General features: G+C 46.9%; 2 protein-coding genes across 2 annotated transcripts; one reads left to right on the forward strand and one right to left on the reverse strand.

Annotated features, from left to right (window-relative positions):
• Positions 1-823: 823 nt before the first annotated feature.
• Positions 824-5,769, forward strand: CSTL1 (cystatin like 1). Its single transcript, XM_073012008.1, is given in 4 exon segments — positions 824-1,278; positions 4,771-4,881; positions 5,602-5,682; positions 5,684-5,769. Coding segments are annotated over 4 exon segments (438 nt in total). The 5' UTR covers positions 824-1,059; the 3' UTR covers positions 5,711-5,769.
• A 6,081-nt stretch (positions 5,770-11,850) lies between these two features.
• On the reverse strand, positions 11,851-15,544 carry LOC119622293 (cystatin-11). The gene is made up of 3 exons (XM_073012010.1): positions 15,002-15,544; positions 14,250-14,354; positions 11,851-12,317 (listed from the first exon to the last, which is right to left on the reverse strand). Exons 1-3 carry the CDS (start codon positions 15,227-15,229, stop codon positions 12,234-12,236), a joined length of 417 nt encoding a protein of 138 aa, XP_072868111.1. The 5' UTR covers positions 15,230-15,544; the 3' UTR covers positions 11,851-12,233.
• Positions 15,545-24,504: the final 8,960 nt, after the last annotated feature.

Below are 24,504 nucleotides of genomic sequence, written 5' to 3' on the forward strand. Positions count from 1 at the left end.
TTTTGAGACAGTGTCTCACTCTGTCACCCAGGCTGGAGTGCAGCGGCACCATCCCGGCTCACTTCAGCCTCCACCTCCTGGGTTCAAGCGATTCTCCTGCCTCAGCCTCTCGAGTAACTGGCACTGTAGGTGCATGCCACCACACCCAGCTAATTTTGTATTTTTAGTAGAGACAGGATTTTACCACGTTGGCCAGGCTGATCTCGAACTCCTGACCTCTGGTGATTCACCCACCTCAACCTCGCAAAGTGCTGGGATTACAGGAGTGAGCCACAGTGCCCAGCCAGTAAATGTTTTTAAAATAGGGCACTCATGGACTTTTGGGGGTAAGTGACACCTAATCTTCAGGGGTCTGCAGGATAATGTCTAAATGGGGCTCACAGCTTATTCGTCCCTCATAGGGAAGCTGCAATTACCTCACAAAGCTCCACTAGGGTCACAACAAGGTAGCAAAAGCCAGGGCAGGGCCTGCAGGTACAAGGGGATCCCACAGGCAGAAATCTGTGGTGGGTGGGTGGCAGGTGAGCAAGGAGAACGTGTCTCTAAAGGAAGCACAGGGAACAGGTGGTGGCTTGGTAAGACAGTTGGAGCCCAAGGTAGGTAAGAGGAATGTACCACCTCTTGCTCCATATGACTGCTTCCTTATATCTCAGTTCAGATACTACCTTCTCCATAAGGCCTCCTCCCTTCCCGTAAGTGATGCTTCTCTATGACCCAGATCCTATTGCAGAGCACTGGAGGGGCTGTTCTGGGGGCTTTCTTCCCTGAGACCTGTGAAGGCAGGGAGAGGGGCTTGCACACCTTGGCAGGTGTTTAAAAATTTTGCTTGCCTGGATCACCAAAGAACTGAATGGGTGGTGTAAATGGGTAGAAAATGAACTGACTGACTGGAAAGTGAGTGACAAGGTTCAGTTTGAATCTCTGTTTAAATGCAGGCAGGCCATCCCCCAGGAAAGCCTATGTTGGTGAGGGTCACTGTGGGAGAACGAGTGAGCTACTGCCTGGCACCACCACACCCTGGAAGGTGCAGTTGGGAAGAAGGTTTCCGAGGCTGTAGACATGGGGATCAGATGCTGGAGAAACCCCCTGCTGCTGCTGATTGCCCTGGTCCTGTCGGCCAAGCTGGGTCACTTCCAAAGGTGAGAGGGCTTCCAGGAGAAGCCTATGAGCAAGAAGAACATGAATTCAACGCTTAACTTCTTCATTCAGTCCTACAACAATGCCAGCAACGACACCTACTTATATCGAGTTCAGAAGCTAATTCGAAGTCAGATGCAGGTTTGTACCTTGCTCTTCCCAGACATCAGCAGGCCCCGTTCTTGCCCTTTTAGACATGTGAGGATTCTGGGGTGGCTCCCGAAACAACCGAGCAGTGGTTCTCCATGAGGTCCCGAGTGGGGAGCATTTTCACGTGTAGTGGGTCCATTGTAGAGTTGTTCAGATCCCAGACTGTCCTCGGCCATGCTTCTAAAATTCTTTTCTAAGGACTGGCATGAACTCTAACTCCATTACACTTAGAAACAACAATGTTCACTGAGGATCAAACTCTTCCTTCCTTCCTTTCTCTCTCTCTCTCTCTCTCTTTCTTTTTTTGAGATGGAGTTTCGCTCTTGTTGCCCAAGCTGGAGTGCAATGGCATAATCTCGGCTCACCGCAACCTCCACCTCCCGGGTTCAAGCGATTGTCCTGCCTCAGCCTCCCGAGTAGCTCGGATTACAGGTGTGCGCCACCACGCCTAGCTAATTTTTTGTATTTTTAGTAGAAAGAGTGTTTCACCATGTTAGCCAGGCTGGTCTCGAACTCCTGACCTCAGGTGATCTGCCCGCCTTGGCCTCCCAAAGTGCTGGGGTTACACGCATGAGCCACCATGCCTGGCCAGCTCTTTTTCCTTGGGAAGAATTGCCTTTCATTCTGATATTTGACCCTGCCAGAGTGACAGCAAGGATGATTTTGCTCCCTTTAAAGTTCTTATTTGGCAAAATACAAATATTCTTTGTAGGCCTGTAGCCCCCAATATTTTTTCAATGTCCAGGGTTGTAAAATTCAAAACTGGGTTTTCTGTGTTATACAAACTTCACATTACACAGAGAGTTTATTCTGGAAGTGGAGGGGATGTGAGAAGTAGGGTTCAGCCAGATCACCTCACCTTCTGTTTTACATATAAAATTTCTCCGAAATATATTAATTGAAGGATAATAGAAGAAAGAAAAGTTGTTTGGGAACCATTTTTATTGGTCTAACATTTCCTCAAGGTCAGATAATAAATTATACAGTCACCCTTGGTGTCCATGAGGAATTGGTTCCAGGACCCCTCAGGGTGCCCACATCCACGGATTCTCAGGTCTCTTGTGTAAAATGGAATAGCATTTCCACATAACCTATGCACATCTTCCTACATATAGTAAATCATTTCTAGATTAATTGTAATAGCTGGTACAGTGTAAATGCTATGTAGATAATTATTATACTGTACCGTTTAGCGATTAATTACAAGACAAAAATGTTCAGGATAGAGGCAACCATACATTTTTTTTCCTGAATATTTTGATGCACAGTTGTTTGCATCCACAGATGTGGAGCTCATAAGTACAGAGGGCCGACTGTAGAAGTTGGGGCAGCAACAATGCTATGTCCTAGTTCAATTAGCTGGATTTGGGAAAACACAACTGGCTATGGGAAAGCTCTTTGGCCAGAGAGTAAGGCAGCTGGAACTGAGAGAACCCGCAAGGAGGGAGGGCAGGGTGGGCAGGACCAGTCAGCGTAGGTCAAATCCTTATCCCAGTGCAGACTGTCCCGCGGACTAGCTCAGTGAGGCACTACTACCACAAGATGGCGATGTTGTCCATTTGGTTCTTGGTTCTTCCTCAATTGGTTGAGACCCCAAGGAGGCTTGTCTTGTGAAATTAATCAATTACCATTAAGTTAGCTGTTAAAGAATAATGATGAGCATTTGATGTCATTCATATTGATAAGGAGACAGAGCAGGCGTGCCTCCTGGTAGCTGGGTGGATCTTGGCATGGGCCTCTGGGCACCCCTGCACCCAGACAACGATTGTGTCTGTCCTTACACCTCACAGAGGGGACAAGGGCAGGCATGGATGGCTGTCAGGTGCCTCTGGGGCCTCACGCCCAGCTCCTTCTGATTGAGACTCTTGGTCAAGTGACATCCAGACTCTCCAGGCCTCAGTTGCTTCACCTGCGAAGTGGCTCAGAATAGGAGGGAAGTACTTATCACAGTGCCAACATTTAATAGCACTTGTAAAAATCGTTGCCATTATTACTACTACTCCTGTCATTATCAGACAAATAAGTCTAATAACGAATAACTCTTTGCACACTGGAACGTCAGTTACAGTGATGACTAGTGGTTTAGTTTTTTCTTACATTCCGAGCGTGCTGAAAGTCAGTGTGACCATGCCTGGTACAGCCCTACAAATGCCCATGCGTGGATGGCCCCTGCATGCTGGGGTGCTGGGAGCCTGGTACTGCCCTCAGGCCTAGCCCCCCTGCTGCCCTGTCCCAGTATTTGCTGAGGGTGTCTTCCTCCCAGGAGCAGTGTGGGTACTCTCTGCGTCAGTCACCACCCCAGAGACGACCAAGCCCTCTCGATGGGCTTGACCAGTGACAAGGCAAGGCAGCAGAGAGCCTCCCAGAGCTTCTCCTGCACTGGTGAAGATCCACTAATCTGCACATCTACTCAGGGAATCCAGCTCAGAACCGGACAGGGAACTGTAACCCCCAAGCTCTCTGTTAGAGTCTCCTTTCTGGGCATAGGACCTCCCTGCCCACAAGGGCTTTTCCAGGCTCCAACCCCTGTAGGGTTCACGGCCTCACACTTGATCACAAGTGAAAGAGCCATGGGGAAATCCCTGGCGTGCGTTCTCCGTGGCTCGTGTACCCACCACGCCTCCTTCCTTCATTTCTGTACACGCTAATAGGAAACTGGCATTATTCTCCTTGTTTCCTAGATGAGGAAACTGAGGCTCAGGAAAATGGAGGGACTCCCCCATGGTGACAGAGTCTGCAGGGGATAAAGCCAGATTTTGTGTTCTGTCACTCTCCTAACACTGAATCTGCTTCAAAGTAACACTGCAGACACTTTGCTAAAACATTTAATAATTTGTAATTATGAAAATATTTAAAATGTATTTTATGCATTAAGGGAAATGCATGCTTACATTTAGCCCACATAACAACTCCATGAGCAGGCACAATTGTGATTTGTACTTTGTAAGTGGAAAAGCTGAGGATGCTAAGTAGCTTGCTCAAGGTCAGTCAGTAAATGGAAAATGCGTGCCCCAAATCAATTTGATTTCAAAACTGTTTTTAACTGTATTGCTAAGCTGCCTTCTGCTAGGTTGGTCAGGAAGGATAGTAGGGAGACAGGAAGTGGCAGAAGGGACTGGGAGGGTGGGGACAAGATGCTGACTCTGTTGCATTATGAAGGCCACATGAGGCAGCCTGGGAGTGGCCTGTGGTGTCCAGGCAACCCAGCTTCATGTTACCTCTTCTGTCCTGAGGATGGAAAGGAGGCAGGTGAGAAGCTTTCTGTGGCTGCTGCAGCAAACCAACCTATGACCAGGGGCTCTGGCTGCCATTGCCCTCCCTCCAGCCAGAAGTAGGGAGAAGGGAGCCCTGCTTTTGGTGGGTAAGCTCCGGGAACAAGGACTATGGCTCTGGGGGCTTTACACGCAGTCCTAGCTTCCTCAGGAGAGGTTCAGCCACTGGATGCTTGGAGTCCACACTAACAGCACAACTGATTCTCTGCAGCTGACGACAGGAGTGGAGTATATAGTCACTGTGAAGATTGGCTGGACCAAATGCAAGAGAAATGACACGAGCAATTCTTCCTGTCCCTTGCAAAGCAAGAAGCTGAGAAAGGTGTGTAGTGGGAGTCATCCCAAAGGGACTTGTGAAGTGAACATTTTAAAAAGCAACAGCTAGAAGTTGGCAGTTTTTCCACTTATGTGGATTGGGGCCAGCTGGGGCCCAGCCCTGGAGCTGCCTGGCACCTCCTAAGGGGGAAGGAGGGAGGTTTTATATTTGGGCTGGTACAGCCCTGCACCCAGGCCTCTAGTCGCCTGGACCCTTCTCCAGCCTGGCCCGCTCCCGAGACCCTCTGTGTGAAAGTAGTGTTTCCCTTTCCTTGGGGTCCTTCTTCTGTCTTCTCTCTCCCTCTCCAGGTCTCTAAGCATTGTCCAATTTCCTCCTTGTTCCCTCCTATTTTTCGTGGTCCGTCAGTGGCACCCCTTGAAAGCTGGCAGATACAAGTGGCTCCCCCATGCCTAGGGAGGTGCAGGAGGAGGGGACGATGCTATTGCTCCTTGCTGGCCTGCCTGGTCCATATCACAGCGTCCTGCCAGGCCGCAGGCTCCAGCTGCACCTGCTGTGGGTCCCAAGTGGCTGGGTAGGGGGAAGACAGGGTGACATTCCTGTTGCAGACTGGCCCTCCTTTCTGTTTCTACCCTTGACTGTGGGCAGCTCCCCTCTCTGCCGATGGGGTTCATGAGCGGCCACAGGGACAGACCTGGGGAACAGGCACCTGTTGCTCGCCTTTGAAAAATACTTCCCCCAAAGTCTGTTTTCTTTCTTCTTCCACAGAGTTTAATTTGCGAGTCTTTGATATACACCGTGCCCTGGATAAACTATTTCCAGCTCTGGAACAATTCCTGTCTGGAGGCCTGAGCATGTGAGCAGAAACCTTGGATGAGGGCTCAGACGATTGAGTTGTGCACTGGCTGTTAATAAACTGTAAAGGATCATGTCTCCCTCATTGGGGTCTCATTACACATGCACACACACACATGCACATACACATGATTGTACACGCACACACACATGCACACACTTACCTTCACAACCCCCACACACAACGCTCACACTCACGACAGCCTCACACTCTCACCACTCACATACAGGCACACCCACTTTAACAGCCTCACACACTCATCCACCCGCCCATCCACTCACTCATACATGTCAAACACAGGCACACTCACACACACTTTCAGTGGTCTTCAGGGGTTGGTGCAATCTTTTCTCTCTTTCTTTTTTTCTTTTTTTTTTTTTTTTTGAGACACAGTCTTGCTGTGTTGCCCAGGCTGGAGAGAAGTGGCACAATCACAGTTCACTGAAGCCTCGACTTCCCCGAGCTCAAGTGATCCTTTCACCTTAGCCTCCCAAGTAGCTGAGACTACAGTAGCACACCACTATGTCCAACTAATTTTTTTTTTTTTTTTTTTTTTTTTTTTGAGATGGAGTCTCGCTCTGTCGCCTAGTCTGGAGTGCAGTGGTGCGATCTTGGCTCACCGCAAACTCCGCCTCCTGGGTTGATGCCATTCCCCTGCCTGTCTCCCAAGTACCTGGAACTACAGGTGCCCACCGCCATGCTTGGCTAATTTTTTGTATTTTTAGTAAAGACAGGGTTTCACTGTGTTAGCCAGCATGGTCTCCATCTCCTGACCTTGTGATCTGCCCGCCTCAGCCTCCCAAAGTGCTGGGATTACGGGCATGAGCCACCACGCCTGGCCATCCAGCTAACTTTTTAAAACACTTCTTTTTGTAGAGACAATATCTCCCTTTGTTGCCTAGGCTGGTCATGAACTCCTGGGCTCAAATGATCCTCCTGCCTCAGTCTCCCAAAGTGTTGGGATTACAGGCGCAAGCCACCATGCCCACCCAGCTTGTGTAATTAGAACAGAACGCTCATAATCATTGGGGAAACCTCATCATTCTTTCTTTTTCAAAGAGACGGAGTCTCCCTCTGTTGCCCAGGCTGGAGTGCAGTGGTGTGATCTCTGCTCACTGCAAGCTGCGCCTCCTGGGTTTACACCATTCTCCTGCCTCAGCCTCCCAAGTGGCTGGGACTACAGGCACTCACCACCATTAGCCTGCCCAGCTAATTTTTTGTATTTTTAGTAGAGATGGGGATTCACCGTGTTAGCCAGGTCTTGATCTCCTGACCTTGTGATCCACCCACCTCTGCCTTCCAAAGTGCTGGGATTACAGGCGTGAACCACCATGCCCGGCTTGAAACCTCACCATTCTTTCTACACCACCCCACCTCTCTATGGCTTTTCAGAAATAATGGCAACTTGAAGGAGTATTGCTAAAGAGAAAGAATAAACACAGAGCAAGAGCCTCAAACTTGACAGCAAGACCTGAGGGAGAAGAGAGGATGGAGGAAGAGAATTAAAGGAGGTGAAATTCCTGTGCGAAAACAACCCTAGTTCTGACTCTAGTGTGGGGAGCCCTATTTCTTCCCAGCACACACACAACACTGTGACTCACACACAGTTTTGTGAGTGTGTCTGAGATTCCCAAGACCAAAATCACATTGAGTGACTCACTAGAGGACTCACAGGACTCAGCCTAGTGTCATTCTCACAGCTGTGATATGACAACAATGGGACACAGGGCAAAACCAGCAAAAGCAAAAGGTTCAGAAAACCAGGCAGGAGCTTCTGGAGTCCTCTCCCAGTGCCATTACACAGAGCACGCTCAATTCCCCCAGAAGTGAGCTGTGACAGTATGTGTCACAAAGAAGTTCCTTAAAACCCAGCAGCCAGGGTTTTTATTGGGGGCTGGTCATGAAGGCAGCCTCTGCCTGGCATATGCAGAAATTCCAGACTCCTGGAGGACAGCAGGGGTTCAACATTAACCTCACTGCTGTACAGAGAGTGTAGACACACTGAGGCCCTCTTATCATGTAGGAAAAGTTTTCCATCAAACTGTTGACCCTCCAGGTTCTCAAACTCCAGCCCAGGCCAGCCTTATAAGCAGCCAGCCTGCCTTCCTTCCTTCCTTCCTTCCTTCCTTCCTTCCTTCCTTCCTCCCTCCCTCCCTCCCTCCCTCCCTCCCTCCCTCTCTCCTGCCCTTTCTTCCTTCCTTTCTTCCTTCCTTCCTTCTTTCCTTTTTTTTTTTTTTTAATGGAGTCTCTCTGCTGCCAGGCTGGAGTGCAGTGGCACGATCTTGGCTCACTGCAGTTTCTGCCTCCCAGGTTCCAGCAATTCTCTTGCCTCAGCCTCCCTAGTAGCTGGGACTACAGGTGCATGCTGCCACGCCCAGCTAATTTTTTTGTATTTTTAGTAGAGACGGGGTTTCACCATGTTGGCCAGGATGGTCTTGATCTCCTGACCTTATGATCTGCCTGCCTCGGCCTCCCAATGTGCTGGGATTACAGGTGTGAGCCACCACGCCCAGCCTGCAAGCAGTCTTTCTAAAGACGGCAGTTCAGGCGGGCCGTGCAAACTCTTTTCTGCACACTGAGTCATTGAGCAGCCTCCCATATTCTTGTGGCTGCTAAAACAAGACCTGTGTTTTCTCCCCTTCTCTGGCTGACAGTTGATTAGAGAAGGTACATGTTAGACCAGAAATGGTCTCACAGCCGCAGACAATGGCTGACAGTGTGCCTATTGTACCACTTGACCATTCAGCCTCTTCCCAGGCACCAGTGCCACCAGCCAGTCATAACGGCAACTTGAGGGAGTATTGCTAAAAAGAAAGAATAAACTCAGAGCAAGAACCTCAAACTTGACAGCAAGACCTGAGGGAGAAGAGAGGATGGAGGAAAATAATTAAAGGAGGTGAAATTCCTGTGCAAAAACAACCTCCCCACAAACATCACAAAAACAAAAAGGCCAGAAAGCACCCAGACCTGCAAATCTAAGCTAATTGAGGGCTGACTAGGTGACCAACACTGGTCGGCTGCCCACATTGTCCCATTTGATCATCATGGCCACCCTACGAAATGGCAGCTTTTCCTCCACTTTATAGATGAAGAGCCTCCAAAGGCAGCCTCTGTCCAGATTCTAACATCTTAGCTTAACATAGCTTGTTGGTTGCATTTTTAGAAATGGAGTCATACAATGTATATTCTTTTGTTTCTGGCTTCTTGAATTCAATACATCTGTGTTGTCTTGTGTAGTTATAGTTCACTTTCATTATTGTATAGAATTCCATTGTGTAAATATACCACAATTTATTGTACTGATAACGTACTTTTGGGTCATTTTCAGCTTCTAACAACAATAGCTATTAACAAGCATGCATGTACCTGTCTAATGCTAGACACATTACATGTGCTTCTTTTTCTTTCTTTCTTTCTTTCTTTCTTTCTTTCTTTCTTTCTTTCTTTCTTTCTTTCTTTCTTTCTTTCTTTCTTTCTTTCTTTCTTTCTTTCTTTCTTTCTTTCCTTTTGTGAGACAGAGTTTCGCTCTTGTTGCCCAGGCTGGAGTGCAGTGGCACGATCTTGGCTCACTGCAACCTCTGCCTCCCGGGTTCAAGGGATTCTCCTGCCTCAGCCTCCCAAGTAACTAGGAATTCAGGTGCCCACTGCCATGCCCAGCTATTTTTTTTTGTATTTTTAGTAGAGATGGGGTTTCACCATGTTGGCCAGGCTGGTCTTGAACACCTGACCTCAGGCAATCCACCCGCCTCGGGCTCCCAAAGTGCTGGGATTACAGGCGTGAGTCACTGTGCCTGGCCACATGCATGTGTTTCTATTGGATATATGCCTAAGAGTTAGTGGGTAATCAGATGTGCTTATGTTTAGCCTTTAGCTATTTTTTGCTCAAGACTTTTAAACATTTTTTGTTTTTTACCTAATTTGTTTTTCTAATGTTACTTACTTATCAATTTAAATTTTGTTCAATCTCTAAGTTCTTACTTTTTGAACACCTTTTATTTATATGGTCTAATTGTACTATTTTTCTTTTTTCTGCTTTCCAACTTTAGTCATCTCTTATTATTGTTATTATTTATTATTTTATTTCAATAGGTTTTTGGGGAACAGGTGCTGTTTGGTTACATGGATAACTTCTTTTGTGGTGATTTCTGAGATTTTGGCGCACCTCTCACCTGAGCCGTGCACGCTGTACCCAATGTGTATTTCTATCTCTTTAAATACAATTTCATATGGACACTCTATTCTTTTTATAATGTTTTACCAAATTTTGTGGCATTATTTTTAATTTTTTAAAGTGAACTCTCCCACCACCACCCCCTGCCCACCTTGCTTTCATAACTGGCAAACAGGAAGGGTGGACCTGAGCCAGCATCAAGACAAGAGTGGGCACCCAGGCCCTGGCTTAGTACAGGGAGGCAGCACAGCAGAGCTCTCTGGTGATGGAGCAGTGCTGTGTCTTGAGCGTGGTGCTGGTTACACAAATGTACACATGTGACTCAATGGCACACACACAGTACCAATGATGGCTTCCTAATTGTGATATTTTTCTATGATGTGATAAGAGATAACCATTAGGGGAAACTACAGGAAAGACACAGGGGACTTCTCTGTACTACCTTTGTAAATTCCTGGAAACATACACTAATTTTTTTAAAAAGTTCAAAGAAAGCCCCACAACATTGGCTGAGAAATCCAAGAGATTAATGGGCATAAATGTTCCACCTTCTCTTTTTAATCTCCCCAGGAATAATAATGCCTGCTTTGGGGACACCATAGCCAAAAATGTCAGAAAAGTGTTGAACGTTGACTAGTATTAAATTACTACCACTGCCACTGCCAGTGTTCCTACTAATGGTTAATATGTGTTTGAATGCCTGCTTCGTGGTAGGCACTGTGTTAAGCAATGTATATGCATTATCATCATCAATCTTTGCAACTGCCTCAAGGAGTAGGTGCTGTTGTTCTCAGTTAAAGATGAAGACATTGTAGGTTAACATCATCCCAGGCAGTTAACGGAGGGAAACCCCACCTGGGCTCCCCACTGAAACAGGGTCCTGGGCATTCCAGCACTTCAATAGTGAGAGTAAAAGCCAAAAAAATGATTTGTTCTTTCAAAGCCAACCCTATCTTGGTGAGACTTGGTGTTGCTGACATGCATCTCAGCTGACAATTCACACGTGCAAGAGCTCTCCTGTCAGTGCTCTGCCTATAATCTCTCAAATCTCTCACTTTCTGTGTGTATCAGCTCGACTTCCAGGTGCCAGACCCTGTGCCCCTTTATCTGTGCACTGTCTCTGCTGCTTACTCTGCCCTGGAGCTGCCTCAGGCCAGAGGTACTAGGGAATTCATGCCCCCTAAGAGCCAATACTGATGGGAACTGAACTGTTGGATAAATACCCCAACTCCCTCTCCCCGCAAGGAGATGAAAGCCGTGTGTGTTTGTGTGTGTGTGTGTGTGTGTGTGTACGCATGAACACGCTATGGTGTTCCTAGACCTCGCCTGTGGTATTAAACCCAGGGCTTTTGCTTGAGCTCTTGGGAACAAGATCGTCCTCTCTTTCTTACTGGACATGAAGGAGGACACACCTAACCCATTGAGCTGCTGGCAGCCTCCCTGCGACCACATGGAGGAGGAGGTTGAGTGGGGTGAGCCCGGGACATCATCTGAGATCTTGAATCAGGCTATGGAGTTGGAGGATGCTTCCTCCCGTGGCTGCTGTGCCCTCTGCGGAAAGAAAGCCCCTTGAACAGAGTACTTCTGGCTTCTCCCTGTCCTTGGGACTTCCTCTCCTGTTGGGATGAATCTGACAGGTCTGTTTGGGAAGAATGAACTGGGCATTGTCACCAGGTCCGCCTCCTTCACATGGGGAGCACATATTTCCCTTTGCTCCTCCAGGAGAGGAATTTGTTCATAGACAGACCTAGTTTGGTCCAGTGTTGCTCGTGCAAAGGGGCAGAAGTCTAATTCTGGAGTTTGCAATTAGAAAGTGCACTTGCCTACAAAAGTAAGGCACATTTCTCCACCTGGTTATCGCATCAGTAGCAAAGGCCTTGTCTTTCTCAGTTCTTTGTGTGATTTCTTCTTATTTCGCATTTCAGGCAAGGAGAGAGGGTGATCTTCAGTGGGCCCCTCAGAGGTGCCATCATAGGCCATACTTGCAAATATCTCTTGACTGTTCAGTTGCTTTGAGCTTCTTCCCTCTCCTCATTCTGCTTCTCATTTTCTCCATACTATTTTAAAATCTGAAGAATCTTAATATCTTGCCTGATGTGATAATGAAATTGAAGTTCTGCTACCATGACGGTGTAGGCAATAAGGTCAGGAATAATGTAGATCACCTCATTTGGACCCCTAAACTGCCCTGGCCCAGCAGAGTTTCAGATTATTACTATGAGCTGAAGAATTTGGTTAAAAGGAAAAATAAAAAAAGTGGAATCACGATCTTAAGAGAATATGTTGACAAACATTTATTGCCTATTTTAAGGATTATTGCTCATTGCAGGATTCTCTCACATGCAGTAACCACAGGTGTATGTTCCAGGACACCTAGTCACTGCTGCAGGTTTTGTTCAAAATTTTGTGCTGCTCAGACCAGGGTATAGCAAACACTGAGAAGAAGCAGTTGACTTGCTAAAATAAAAAAACAAAGGCAGTATTTTAAAAGATGCAAGGTGAAATTTAAAATGAGAAGGAAGAGGATATAAGACATGAAAATGAAGAAAAGGCCACCACCTCTCCACCCCTACAATCCTATCTGACCACAAACAGAAGGGCATTTTCTGGAATGATCCCAGCAATGTTACTATCAAGTGACTGAAATCAAAATAAATATCAAATGAGATATTTAGAAATAAAGTGTCTGAGCAGCCCATATTCACCATGGGTACTGCTGATTCTTTTCTCCCTCTTCATTTTTACTCATTTTTTAAGACTCACTTCTTCCCTTACTTGTTCTCTCATGACTCCATTTATTCATCCACCCATTCTTCCAACCATCTATTTACTCCTCCATTCATCTAGCCATATGTCCATCCATCCATTTGTCCATCCATTTATCCTTCCACCCATCCCCCCATCCATCCATTTACCCATCTGTCCACTCATCAACCCATCCATCCATCCATCCTTCCATCTACCCATCATCCATCTCCATTCATTCTTCCATTTATCCCTCCTTCCGTCCACCCATCCATCTTTACTTCCTGATTTTGCTTACTCTCTCTCCGTGCTTGCAGCCTTGCTTCATTTCTTCATCCATCCGTCCATTGCATCATCTCTCTCCTCACTTATCCCTATTTTCTTCCAAATTTTACTTCTCTGTTTTGCTTCCTTTTTCCATAAAAATAATACTTTAAACATATTATGCATATTATTAATTATAATTTCTTAGCGTAATTTTGTTTTGTTGCTCTTGATTTGAAAGCCTGGGGTAGGGGTGCTAGGCTTTAGTGTTTACTTTTGTCTTAAAATAACATTCAGAATACCTACTCCACTAATTCAATCTCTCGAGTCAAAAATCGTCTTTCATTTTACTTTACTGTCATCTTTAATTACTCTTTTTGCAGATTTCACAATCTTCTTCAGGAAAAAAACAAAAAGTCTACCTTGTTAGATCTTGAAGAACTAAAAAACATGTAAAAAGTGCAGAGGGAGCTCAGGGAGGGTCACATTTCTGTGTTGAGGACACCCAGGCCATTTTAACTAGGCTGATCATATAATTTATGAACCTAACCAGGAGACATTTATAAGCAACAGGGGATGCTATGAATGATTGCACTGAGAAGTTAGGCATAGATCAGGGCCATGCCAGGCAGAGCGGGACATCCAGGCAGCCTCATTTTCATTTGTTTGGGTAAAGTCAAGAGATTTATAGGGCGCATAGGATTGGCAACTTTCAAGGCCGCTTTGTATGCAGGGTTCACTCTGCCCATGCACACTGTGGTGCTGGTGGTGTGGGTCGGGATCTGCTTACTGTCCCACAGATGGGCCAGTGCCGCATGGGAAGAAGGCCTTTTGGAGCTGGAGCTGCCTTCGGGGGTGGTGGCTTCCCAGCATAGCACACGCATGCAAGTTTGTGCCCCTCACCCAGTCAAATCATTTCCAAACTTGTTTCCTCTCCTCCTTCTCCCGCTGGATGAACACAGCTGGATGAAATGAGAGAGGACAGCAGCCCAGCACTCATGCGGCCCAGCACTTGTGCAGCCTTGTCATGTTGACGCTGAGGTATTCAGTCAGCGCACCTGCTACGTCCCTCCCACAGGCTGCTCAAATATTAAGAATTGTCTGCTTCCCTCACCCCAGAGTGTGCCCCTGCAGCTCGGCCACCTCAACTCCTCTCTCTGGATACGTTCAGCCTCCTCATACTCCTTCCAGCAACAAAGGAGCAGCATCCCAGCCGTCTGCACCTTTGCTTTTCCTCTCTGAGAAAGGAGGTGTTACCCATGCATTCTTTCAAGCCAGCTTGAGTAAATTCCAATTAATTCTTTCGAACTCATTCTAAAGCCACAGAAAAACCTCACTGAAAAGGACTTCTGTCTAAGTTAAAGTGCTTTTACCCAATACCTTGTGAAGTTCCCCTTCCTGGGGGACACAGTTCATGGTCTCTGGCTTTTGGCAGGTGGTTCGCTGCATTTCCACGTTCAGGTGATACTCCAAGTGGTCAGTGACCTGTGGGCGGCAGGTGGTGGGGAGGGACAGCGTGTCTCCTTCTCCCCTGTCTGTGGTTTCTGTGCCTGGGAGCTCCGCTACCCTGCATCCAAGGGCAAGGACCTGGTCCTGGGCGGGCTCCTCTCTCCTCTTTCTGTTTGACTCATGATTGTTTTTGTCATTCATAGAGAATTAACCAGAAACCATCAGAAACATGATCTTTCCCCTTGGGCAAATCTATCCCTTGGATAACACAAGTGATGCTAGTGGTTCTGGATAGGGGTCTGTAAAGGACTACATCGTAAACATTGTAGGTTTTCTAGGCCATGCGGTCTCTGTAACTACTCAGTTCAGCGTGAGTGCGGCAGCAGCAAGCAGTGGCAGACAAAGCACACCCACGCGCATGGCTGAGTCACAAGAACACGACTTACAAAAGTGGGCAGCAGGCAGATTTGGCCTTTGGGATGTAATGTGCTGAGGATCCCTGGCCCTGGGTTTCGTTTAAGTGCCGTAACTTCATTCACCCTAGTGAATTTATGCTTCTCTTAAAGTGCTCACTTCAAACTAAGCAAGGTTGAATTTCCCTTGAGTGGGACTATTCCTGACACCAGTGGCCGCCTGATGTGGACGTATCAGGCCTGGGGAGAGGCGGGAAGTCATACACTCACCCGCTTCTGGACTCTCAGGACTCGGAAGATCCTGAAGTGGTACTTGTCATCACTTTCCTTGTTGTACTGGTCGGTGATCCATTGCAAGGTGTCCTTTGCATGGTTTTCTACTGCCGTCACTTCATGGACACTTAGAAAGGTTTTCTTCCTTGCTTGGTAGGTGAGGGTCATCAGAGTCAATAGAATGGCCAGCAGGAGCCTTAGGGCCTGCCAGGGCTCAGCCATCATCCTTCAGCTGCAAAGGAACAGGAAGAGTCCTCTCTGCACCCCTCAGGGACAAGTTGAATCACACTGACCCTACCTGCCCTGGCAGGATTTAAGAGCAGCTGGTGGTGGACACCCACAGCTCTCCTCTCCTCCTCCTCCCCCTTCATCAGCAGCTGAACTTGAGGGGAGAGCAGCAAGAGACTGTGCAATGGTTTTTGCATAAGTTCATGCCACACACATGCTAACACACACATTTTCTCTTTGAGGGGTTGCTCCCTCAGCAACACACAGGCTTCTGTGGACCCAGCATTGTCTTGGTGGGAGCCAGGCCAGGGCCCCTGGGAGTCTTGGAGGATGGTAACTGCTGGAGACACAGGGAGACTGGAGGCCAGGACTGGAGCATGCATAGGTGAGCCGTGGGGGATGGACACTGTGGGGAGGGGCTGCCTGCACCAGAAGTCACTCTCCCCGCACCTGGTTCCTGGAGACGAGTTCTGGAAAATCCCCTCCCTTAGAGGACGAAGGAGCAGAGGCACCCTGCAGAAAAGTGTGAAGTGAGGGAGAGTCAACTCTGACACCGATGATTTCCCAGTGCCGCCAAGTCCTGGAGTGGCTTCCGCTGGACTTAGAGGTTTTGGAGGAGAAGGAAGCAGCCAGGAAGCTTCAGGTGTGAGGCACGAGGAGCTTTCTGCTTGGATATTCTGGTTTCCTAAAGGCCTCATCCTGGGGACCTGATGGGAATCCCCAGACTTGGCGGCCAGTTAGGGAAGGAAGAAGCCACTGGTGGGTGGAGGCTGGAGCTTGTGTCCCACGGCACACAGAATGCAGGCTTGGTGCAGTTACGCTCGGTTCCTAGAAGGCCTGTTATGGTGTCATTTGGGAAGATGGGACGCACAAATGTGCAGTGATGGCTCCTGTGTGGGAACCCAGGGGAGGAGCCCTGGGCGCACCCAAGGCCTGTTTCGAGGCTTCCTCATCTGCCTCCAGGGAACCAGGAAGCCAGGGCCTCTTTCCTGACACCCTTGCTCAACCTTCCCTCACAGACACACTTGCCGCATAGCCACACTCACACCCGAACACACAGACACACAACACACACACATCTACACACACAGTCACTCACACCCGAACACACAGACACACAACATACACACACCCCTACACACACAGTCACTCACACCCGAACACACAGACACACAACATACACACACCCCTACACACACAGTCACTCACACCCGAACACACAGACACACAACATACACCCCTACACACAAGTCACTCACACCCGAACACACAGACACACAACATACACACACCCCTACACACACAGTCACTCACACCCGAACACACAGACACACAACACACACACACCTACACACATAGTCACACTCACACACTGAAAGATAGACACACAACACACACACCTAAACACACACTGTCACACTCACACCCGAACACACACACACAAAACACACACACACCTACACACACAGTCACACTCACACACTGAAAGACAGACACACAACACACACAGACACATACCTATCCACAGTCACATGGAAATATACAGACACACACACCTACACATACACACCCACACTCACACTGAAACACACACCACACACCCCCACACACGCACACATACACACTGAAACACACACACAACACACAGAGACACATGCACCTACACGTACACAACCACACATGCTGAAACACATTGACACACAACACTCACACACCTACACATACATGCCCACACTGACATTGAAACACACAGACACACAGCACACAGAGAAACACACACCTACATATACACACCCACACTCACACTGAAATACAGACACAACACACACACCCCCACATATGCACATATACACACTGAAACACACAGACACACACGACACACACCCCCCACACATGCTCACATACACACTGAAACACACAGACACGTAACACACAGAAACACATGCACCTACATGTATACAACATGTATACAATCACACTCATACTGAAACACATAGACACACAACACACACACCTACACATACACAATGACACTCACACTGAAACACACAGACACACAACACACACCTGCACGTACATGCCCACACTCACATTGAAACACATAGACACATGACACAGACACACACACCTACATGTACACACCCACACTCAAACTGAAACACACAGACACACAACATACACACAGACACATACTTACACATACACACCCACACTCACACTGAAACACACACACAACACACACACACCCCCCCATGTACATACCCACACTCACACTGAAACACACAGACACAGTACACATACAGACACACACACCTGCACACACACACCCCAAACTCATGGACCTTAGGGTTCACTCCTTGGAGTGCAGTGGGGCACACGTCCTCCACACCCTCTTGATGGAGGATTTGGCATGACTGCAGCATGAACATTGTGGAAAGGCTCTGTCTCAACCTCCTGTCTGTGCTTCCAGGACGGCCTCAATTTGTCTGGTGGCACAAAGGCAAAGTGGAAAAAGGTGAGAAGCTGGGCATCAGTTGGGCCTAGTGTGAGGTCTGCTTGGCCTCTGCCCTGAGCTCCCTGAGCGACTGTAAGTGGGATATCAATGCTCTTTTCATTGGGTTACTCTTGTATTATAATTAAGAGCCTATGGCAGAGACTGCTCATTTTATTTTTCTCAGTCACAGAAGTGCATTTTTGTTTTGAGTATGGGACTGCCTGCAATAAAGATGGCATTTCCCAGCCTTCCTTGCGGTGGGGGTGGTCTCATGACCAAGATCTAAGTGAAATTGTTGTTTGAGACATAGAGGAATTTACTCTGTAAATTGCTGACTCAGTTGCAAAGAGTCATTTTTGCCTTATCTGCCATTGGGAATGAGGACATGATGGCTGGAACTCCAGCAGCTCTATTGGAGCTCTGAGGATGGAACAGAAAAAGATGAAAGGATTGTAGTGCCTTGTGCCCTTGTCACTTTGGAATTACAGTGCCAGTCCTATATTGCCATCCCAACTCTTTTATAGTAAAGTTTATTTTCTTGCTTATATAAATCAGAGTATATTTTCAACTCTTGTGTGTTTCGACCACCATAATTTTGGTCTCTAATTCTCATGGCTGGCCACATACTGCTACTAATTGAAACAGAATCTGACTCATAGTAAGTGCTTAGTATGTAGTGGGATTATTGTGCAATTGTCTGGACAGTATTTATGAAATTTTGTTTTTTATTGTCTGATTTAGGTTGTTCATGGCATAGACATACTTACTACACGTCTCCTGCAGAGATGTTCTAAGACTAGGGATAGTATATGTAAGCATCCAGCACGTGGTGGGGCAGGATTGTGGGGCTCACAAAGAAACCCTCCTATCAATGTCTGTGAGGGTCTGACTGGATCCCCTCCCGTGTGCGCTTTGCAGCTGTGCAGAACTGGCACTGTTCATCTCCAACTTCAGTGGGCAGCCCATGGGCCTTCACTTCTATCAGCGCAAACATGCCTTGCCAGCTCCCTCAGGCCCCAGGTAGCAAGGCAAGAGGGCGGCACCAAAGAAGCCGGGCCAGGAGGCGCAGGTGGTCGATCGGCCGCAGGGTTGCACTGGCAGCATTTCCTCTTGGTTGATCTCACCAGTAGCCCGTGGGTTCTCTTCCTGTCGCCCACTTGCCCTCCTGGCCCTGCATGGGGAGGTAAGCAGTGTGAAGAACACCGTGTCCTCCAGCCCTCTTGATCTTGTCTTTTTTCCCCTCTGCTTTTTCTTCTTGTTATTCCCTCCCCACTCCCCTGCAGGCCGGAATACAAGCTCTTCTCCAAGCCCAAACCTTGACCTCTTCCTCCGTATTCATAATTCTTAACCACAGCAGATGTAAAAATCCCCTTTGAGAAGCTGATGGAAGCTGTAGCCCACTCCCCCGAAAACAGAGAATGTGCCCCTTATGGGGACCAGGCTTCACTTGGAAATGTCATCATGTGTGGCTTTGTCCTCACTTCCTAGTGTTCCTTTGCATGGAGTCGGCTATGCTTTTTGTCCCCTGTGACTTTTCAAGTGACTCGAAGACAATATACACAGTCTCAATCCAGTTATTGAAATGCTAGTTTTTGGAGATGGTCAAAACTTCGAACATGATTTAAAGTTGCGCTTCTGCCTCCTAGAGACTTGCATTTGGGGAGGAGTGCTTGCTTCTTTCTCTTTTTCCCTATGCACCACATCTCCTCTACCTCTTCCATCTCGTCATGGTTTTCAGGGACCCTCTGTGTCAGAACAAGCAGAGGAGGAAGATGTAGAGGACTGGAAAATTCCTACTTGACTGCAGCTGCTGTGCTCGCCAGCCTTGGCAGAATTTTAAAACTGGCTGTTCTGGGGTCCCTTCCTGCCTCTACCCAGCCTCCATTGCTACTAGCCCCTCCCCTGCAGCTACCCTGGCAGCTGTGCTCATTTCCTGTGGCTGCTGTAACTAGTTACTAACAACAGTGGTTTAAAGCAGCACCCTTTGATTATCTTGCAATTCTGGAGGTTACCAGCCATTCAATCAAGGTATTGGCTGGGTCGCACTCCCTCTGGAGGCCCTAGGGGAGAATCTGTTTTTTCCGCTTGGCTTATGGCCCCTTCCTCCATCATCAAAGCCAGCACAGAGTCTCTTCAGTTCTCTCTGACCTCTACTTATCCCAGCATGTCTCCTTCTCTGACTCTCTATCTCCCTCTTCTAAGGACCCTTGTGATTAATTACATGGGGCCTCTTCAGATAATCTCACATCTTAAGATCCTTAACTTAATCACATCTACAAAGTCACTTTTGCCCACAAGGTAACAAGTTCACAGGTGTGGCGTTAGGATGTGGACATCTCGGGTGGGGTGTTATTCTACCTCTCACGGCAGCACAGAGGCTCTCCGTTCTGGCTGCCGGTTGCTCTTGCCTCGGCCAAGACTGCTCTGGTTCTTTTGGCTGAGGTATGTGGAGCCCTGTTGACATCCCGACCACCTCAGGTCCTTCTCTGCTCTGGACCATCTCAACCTAGCTGCTTCTTGGCTGCCTGGCCAGAAAAGCAGGAAGTCAGTCACCACTAGCTCGGGTGAGGGTCAGGTAGATCACCTCCCTCAGTACTTCCTCTGTTCCCGACTCCTGGACATTTCATTTTCTCAACATGGGTGAGCAATTCAGGTGGCTTCTCTATCCACTATGAAAAATTTTATGTTCTTCTCTGGCACCTGATTTTGAAACTTGTTCTAATAAAAAATTCCATTTAACATTCAGTAACATTTACATAAAATGTTGCATATGACTTCAGGGAGGTTACAGGCCCCTGAATCCAATCCCTTGGCATGGGATTTTATATATATATGTGTGTGTGTGTGTATATATATGTATATATACATATATATATATGAGATTCTTTTTAGAGGCTAGTCAAGTGAAGCAGTGGGGGTGGAGAAAGAACAAAGGAATCTGTGAATGGCTGTGATCAATAAGTTGTAAATACCATTGTACTTGCACCAGCCTTGATGCTATTTTAGGAACCCCTTTTCTACAATCTCAGTTACTAACAATTTGGTCGCATTTAATGCTCCTATAGATGTGACTCCCATGTGGTTAACTTCATTCCAAGTTCCCTTTTTGAAGTGTGATTCTATATTGCTACCTGTTTGCTGCAAATTCCTTTGAAAGTCCCACTGTAAACTGAATCTCCTCCAGCCAAAGAAGGGCTCATTGTCCTCACACCCTTCCACTGCCTCTCTGGGGTACCCCATTTTGTCTCTTTGGAGCCCCAGTGTCAGCCACCAAGTCCCACAAGTTCTCCAGTCATGTCTCAGTTCCACACCTCATCCGCTGTGGCTTCTTCTCGGTAACATGCATCCATGGGTCCATGGATTCATTGCTAGGAGACATCCATCCACAGATGCAATATTGTAGCATGTTTATCTTCCAAAAAAATCTTTCTGACTTTCCACATCCTACCAAGAGTTGGTTAAGATGCTAAAATTAAAAATAGAATGGGCTGTCATTTCCAGCTGTCAGAATCTCAACCTGATATAGAATACTCAGACTGCAGTTTGCATATATTTGCCTGAAGTTTCTGCAGCCGCAGGCATGGAGTTGCTCTGCTGGAAGATGTTATCTGGCCACCAAACTGTCATCTCACATAGATGAACATGCTGAGGAACTCGCTGGTTTCTAAAATTTTCCATGCACTCTTCAACTCCAGTGGCTTTGTAAGTTTTCAGGTTGCAATCAATGAATGTTCCTGCTCTGCTAAAACTTCTTCTTCACTGTTCCCCATAGCTCAGGTGGATGTGTCTCCTTGCGTGCTGATTCTCGCTTGCTATTGTTACCTCAGCTTTCATGTTTCATGAAAACTGTTCTCCTGGCCCAGTTGAATGAATGCAGCTCCTTGGACTCAGAGAGGATTGAGTGGGCAATTAATCAGGAGGGTGCTGGTCTCCAGGAGAACCAGCAAATATCACTGAATTATGGTGAGGATGAGAAAGGCACATTTATCAGTACTGTCCCCAGGAAGGAAGGCCCCTGGACCATTGGAGGTGGCCCCAGTTTCCTTTGAGACTTTGGTTAAGATGGGTTTTGTTTTGTCGGTCTGGGGTCAGCCAGAGGAGTTGGAATTGCTGGGCCTCAGAGGAGAAACCGAGCTCTTACCAGAGATTGCTCTTCCTCACCTTCCTTAGACCCATGTGGCCTCTTCTCTCCTTCAAAGTGGGGTCAACATTTAAGAGATGTAGGTTTTTAGGAGTCCAAGATCGTGAGCTTCCTGGGGCAGCCGAATTCCCTCCTAAAAAGTCTCCAGCATAGCTCGGTCTTCGTAGGGGATTCCCCTCTGCTGAGCGCTGTTGCCTTTTTCTTCCTTTTATTAACAGCTGCTCATATTCCTGGACTCTGCTGAAGAAGCAATCTGCTCCAAGAAGCGCCTTCTGATTGCCTGCCCCACCCTCTGCCCAGGCTAATGTGGATGCCACTGCTTTCTGGCCACTCTTCTATCAAAACATGCAAGCTGTTCTCTTTCCATTGCTCTTTGGCTCTGCCTCTGGAACCTCACTTTGAATCCCTTGGGACAACAAAGTCAGACTGGCTGGACTCACATCTGCCTCCACCATTGACCAACTGGGTGACTGTGAGCAAGTTACTTATATTCAGCGTGCCTCAGTCTTCTCACCTGCAAAATGGGTATAAAATAGTTCCCATTCATGCTAATGAAATGAGATAATCCAGGCAAAGAGCTAATAATAGTTTCCAAAAAGTGTTCAATTATTATTGTTGTTGTTGTTATCATTGTTATTTTCTGTATTTCTGACAAGTAGTGCAGTTCTTGATGTTGAATGAACCGCTGACAATGTTCACACACACACAAACACACACACACACGCACTTGCCCAAGTGTTAAACTTTGGTTCTCTCCTCTGACTCATTCTTTGTGCCCAGTCCATCATAAGGTCCCATTGGGTCGTTCTTCAGCACACCTGTCAAAAACCACTGGCATAGTGCAGGATTTAGTTTTAATCACAACAGTATCTTCAGGGCCTGACACAAAATCATTGCTGAAAAACATGGTGGATGAGTGAAAGCATGAACACATGGATGATTGAATGAAGAAAATCCTTTTCCCCGTACACTGCATTTCCACAGCTGCCTTCCAGCCCAGTCTTCACTGACTCCATCCAGACTCATGTAATATCCTGACCATTCCTGCGCTATCCACTCTGGTATCTCCCTGCACAACGCAGCTAGTTTTACACCACTGTTGCGAGGTCTTCAGCTGGTTCCCAGTGGACTAGCAAATAAGGAACAAACTCACAAGACAACTAGTGTTTATAGCAACACTTCTGTTTATACTTCCGCAATTTGCACTTCTGCCAACATTAGATGAGAATGCCTTTTCCACAAACCCTGCTGGCGTCCCCAAGTCCCTTATAAACACCTAAAATGCATTCATACCATTCTGGGAACAAATATAATAGGATCCTGCTTCACAGCTCAGAAGGCAAATGGTGGCTGCTTAACAGCTCAGCTTCCCCAAATGCCCTCACCAACAGGAAGTTCGCTCCTTCTCCCCATTTAGCCAGGGTTCCCTTGTAGCCTCAATAGGATCCAGAGGGTCATGGGGAGGCTGTCCTGGCTGCCAGAGGAACATTCAGAAGTGTCCCTTGTACTTGTTGATCCCATCTGGAATTTGTGTTGGTGGAAGGAATGCCCTGGGAATTGAACTATGTATTTATTTATCTATTTATTTTGCAGATGGCTATCTAGTTTTACCTGCCCCATTTGTTGAATAGTCATCTTTCACTTTTTAATTCATAAATTTTGTAATCATGGGGCTGTCAATCGAGGAAAATGGCACGACAAGTCTCAATCATTTTTGGAGATTTATTTGCCATAGTTAAGGACGCACCTGGGAGACAGGTGCCTTTCTCTGAAGATGATTTTCAGGGCTCGAAATTCAAAGGGGAAAGGGTGGGATATTGACAAGCCCACAGTTTTCACATAAACAAAAGGCACATAAAAAATGTCAGGAATCCACATTTTACTTAAGATAACAGAGACAAAATGGAGTAGGGGAACAGTCAGATACACCCTGTGAAAGGAAGTTAAATTTTGGGACCCCAGACTCATTTAGCCAAAGGGAAAAGTCAAGCTGGGAACTGGGTCATGCAAAACTGCCTCCACCTTTTTGTTCCCAAATAAGATGAATAAGATGAAAAGCTACCCGCCTCCCCTGTATTCTTCCCACAAGGAAATTCCTGGTGAGATATTAAAACTTCACAAACTTCATTGTTATCTTATTTTTAGAAATTGCCACAGCCAGCCCAACCTTCAGCAACCACCAGTCTGATCAGTCAGCAGCCATCAACATCAAGGCAAGACCCTCCACCAGCAGAAAGATTATGACTCACTGAAGGCACAGATTGTTAGGATTTTTATCAATAAATCATTTTTAATTAAGGTATATATGTTGTTTTTCATACATGATTCTATTACACACTGAATAGACTACGATATAGTATAAACACAACTTTTATATGCACTGGGAAACCCAAAAAAATGGTGTGACTCACTTTATTGCAATATTCACTTTATTGCAGTGGTCTAAAATGAAATGCCCAATGTCTCCGAGGTATGTCTATGTAAGAAATTGCAAAACATATCTACAGTGATTACACCATTTTGCATTCTGACTGGCAGTGAATCAGAGAACCAGTTTATCCACATTCTCACCAGCATTTGTTGTTATCACTATTTTTTATTTTAGCTGTGTGGTATCTTATCATGGTTTTAATCAGT

Source organism: Chlorocebus sabaeus, chromosome 2 (genome assembly GCF_047675955.1).
Source record: "Chlorocebus sabaeus isolate Y175 chromosome 2, mChlSab1.0.hap1, whole genome shotgun sequence".
Taxonomy (NCBI): Eukaryota; Metazoa; Chordata; class Mammalia; order Primates; family Cercopithecidae; genus Chlorocebus; species Chlorocebus sabaeus.

Excerpts from the sequence above, each read along its gene's own strand:
- LOC119622293 (XM_073012010.1), bottom strand. The coding sequence starts at position 15,229 with ATGATGGCTGAGCCCTGGCAGGCCCTAAGGCTCCTGCTGGCCATTCTA. Across the intron at positions 14,355-15,001 it reads TCCTGAGAGTCCAGAAGCGG|GTCACTGACCACTTGGAGTA; the intron begins GTGAGTGTATGA and ends TGCCGCCCACAG. Across the intron at positions 12,318-14,249 it reads AGGAAGGGGAACTTCACAAG|CAAGTCAACTGCTTCTTCTC; the intron begins GTATTGGGTAAA and ends TTTTTATTTTAG.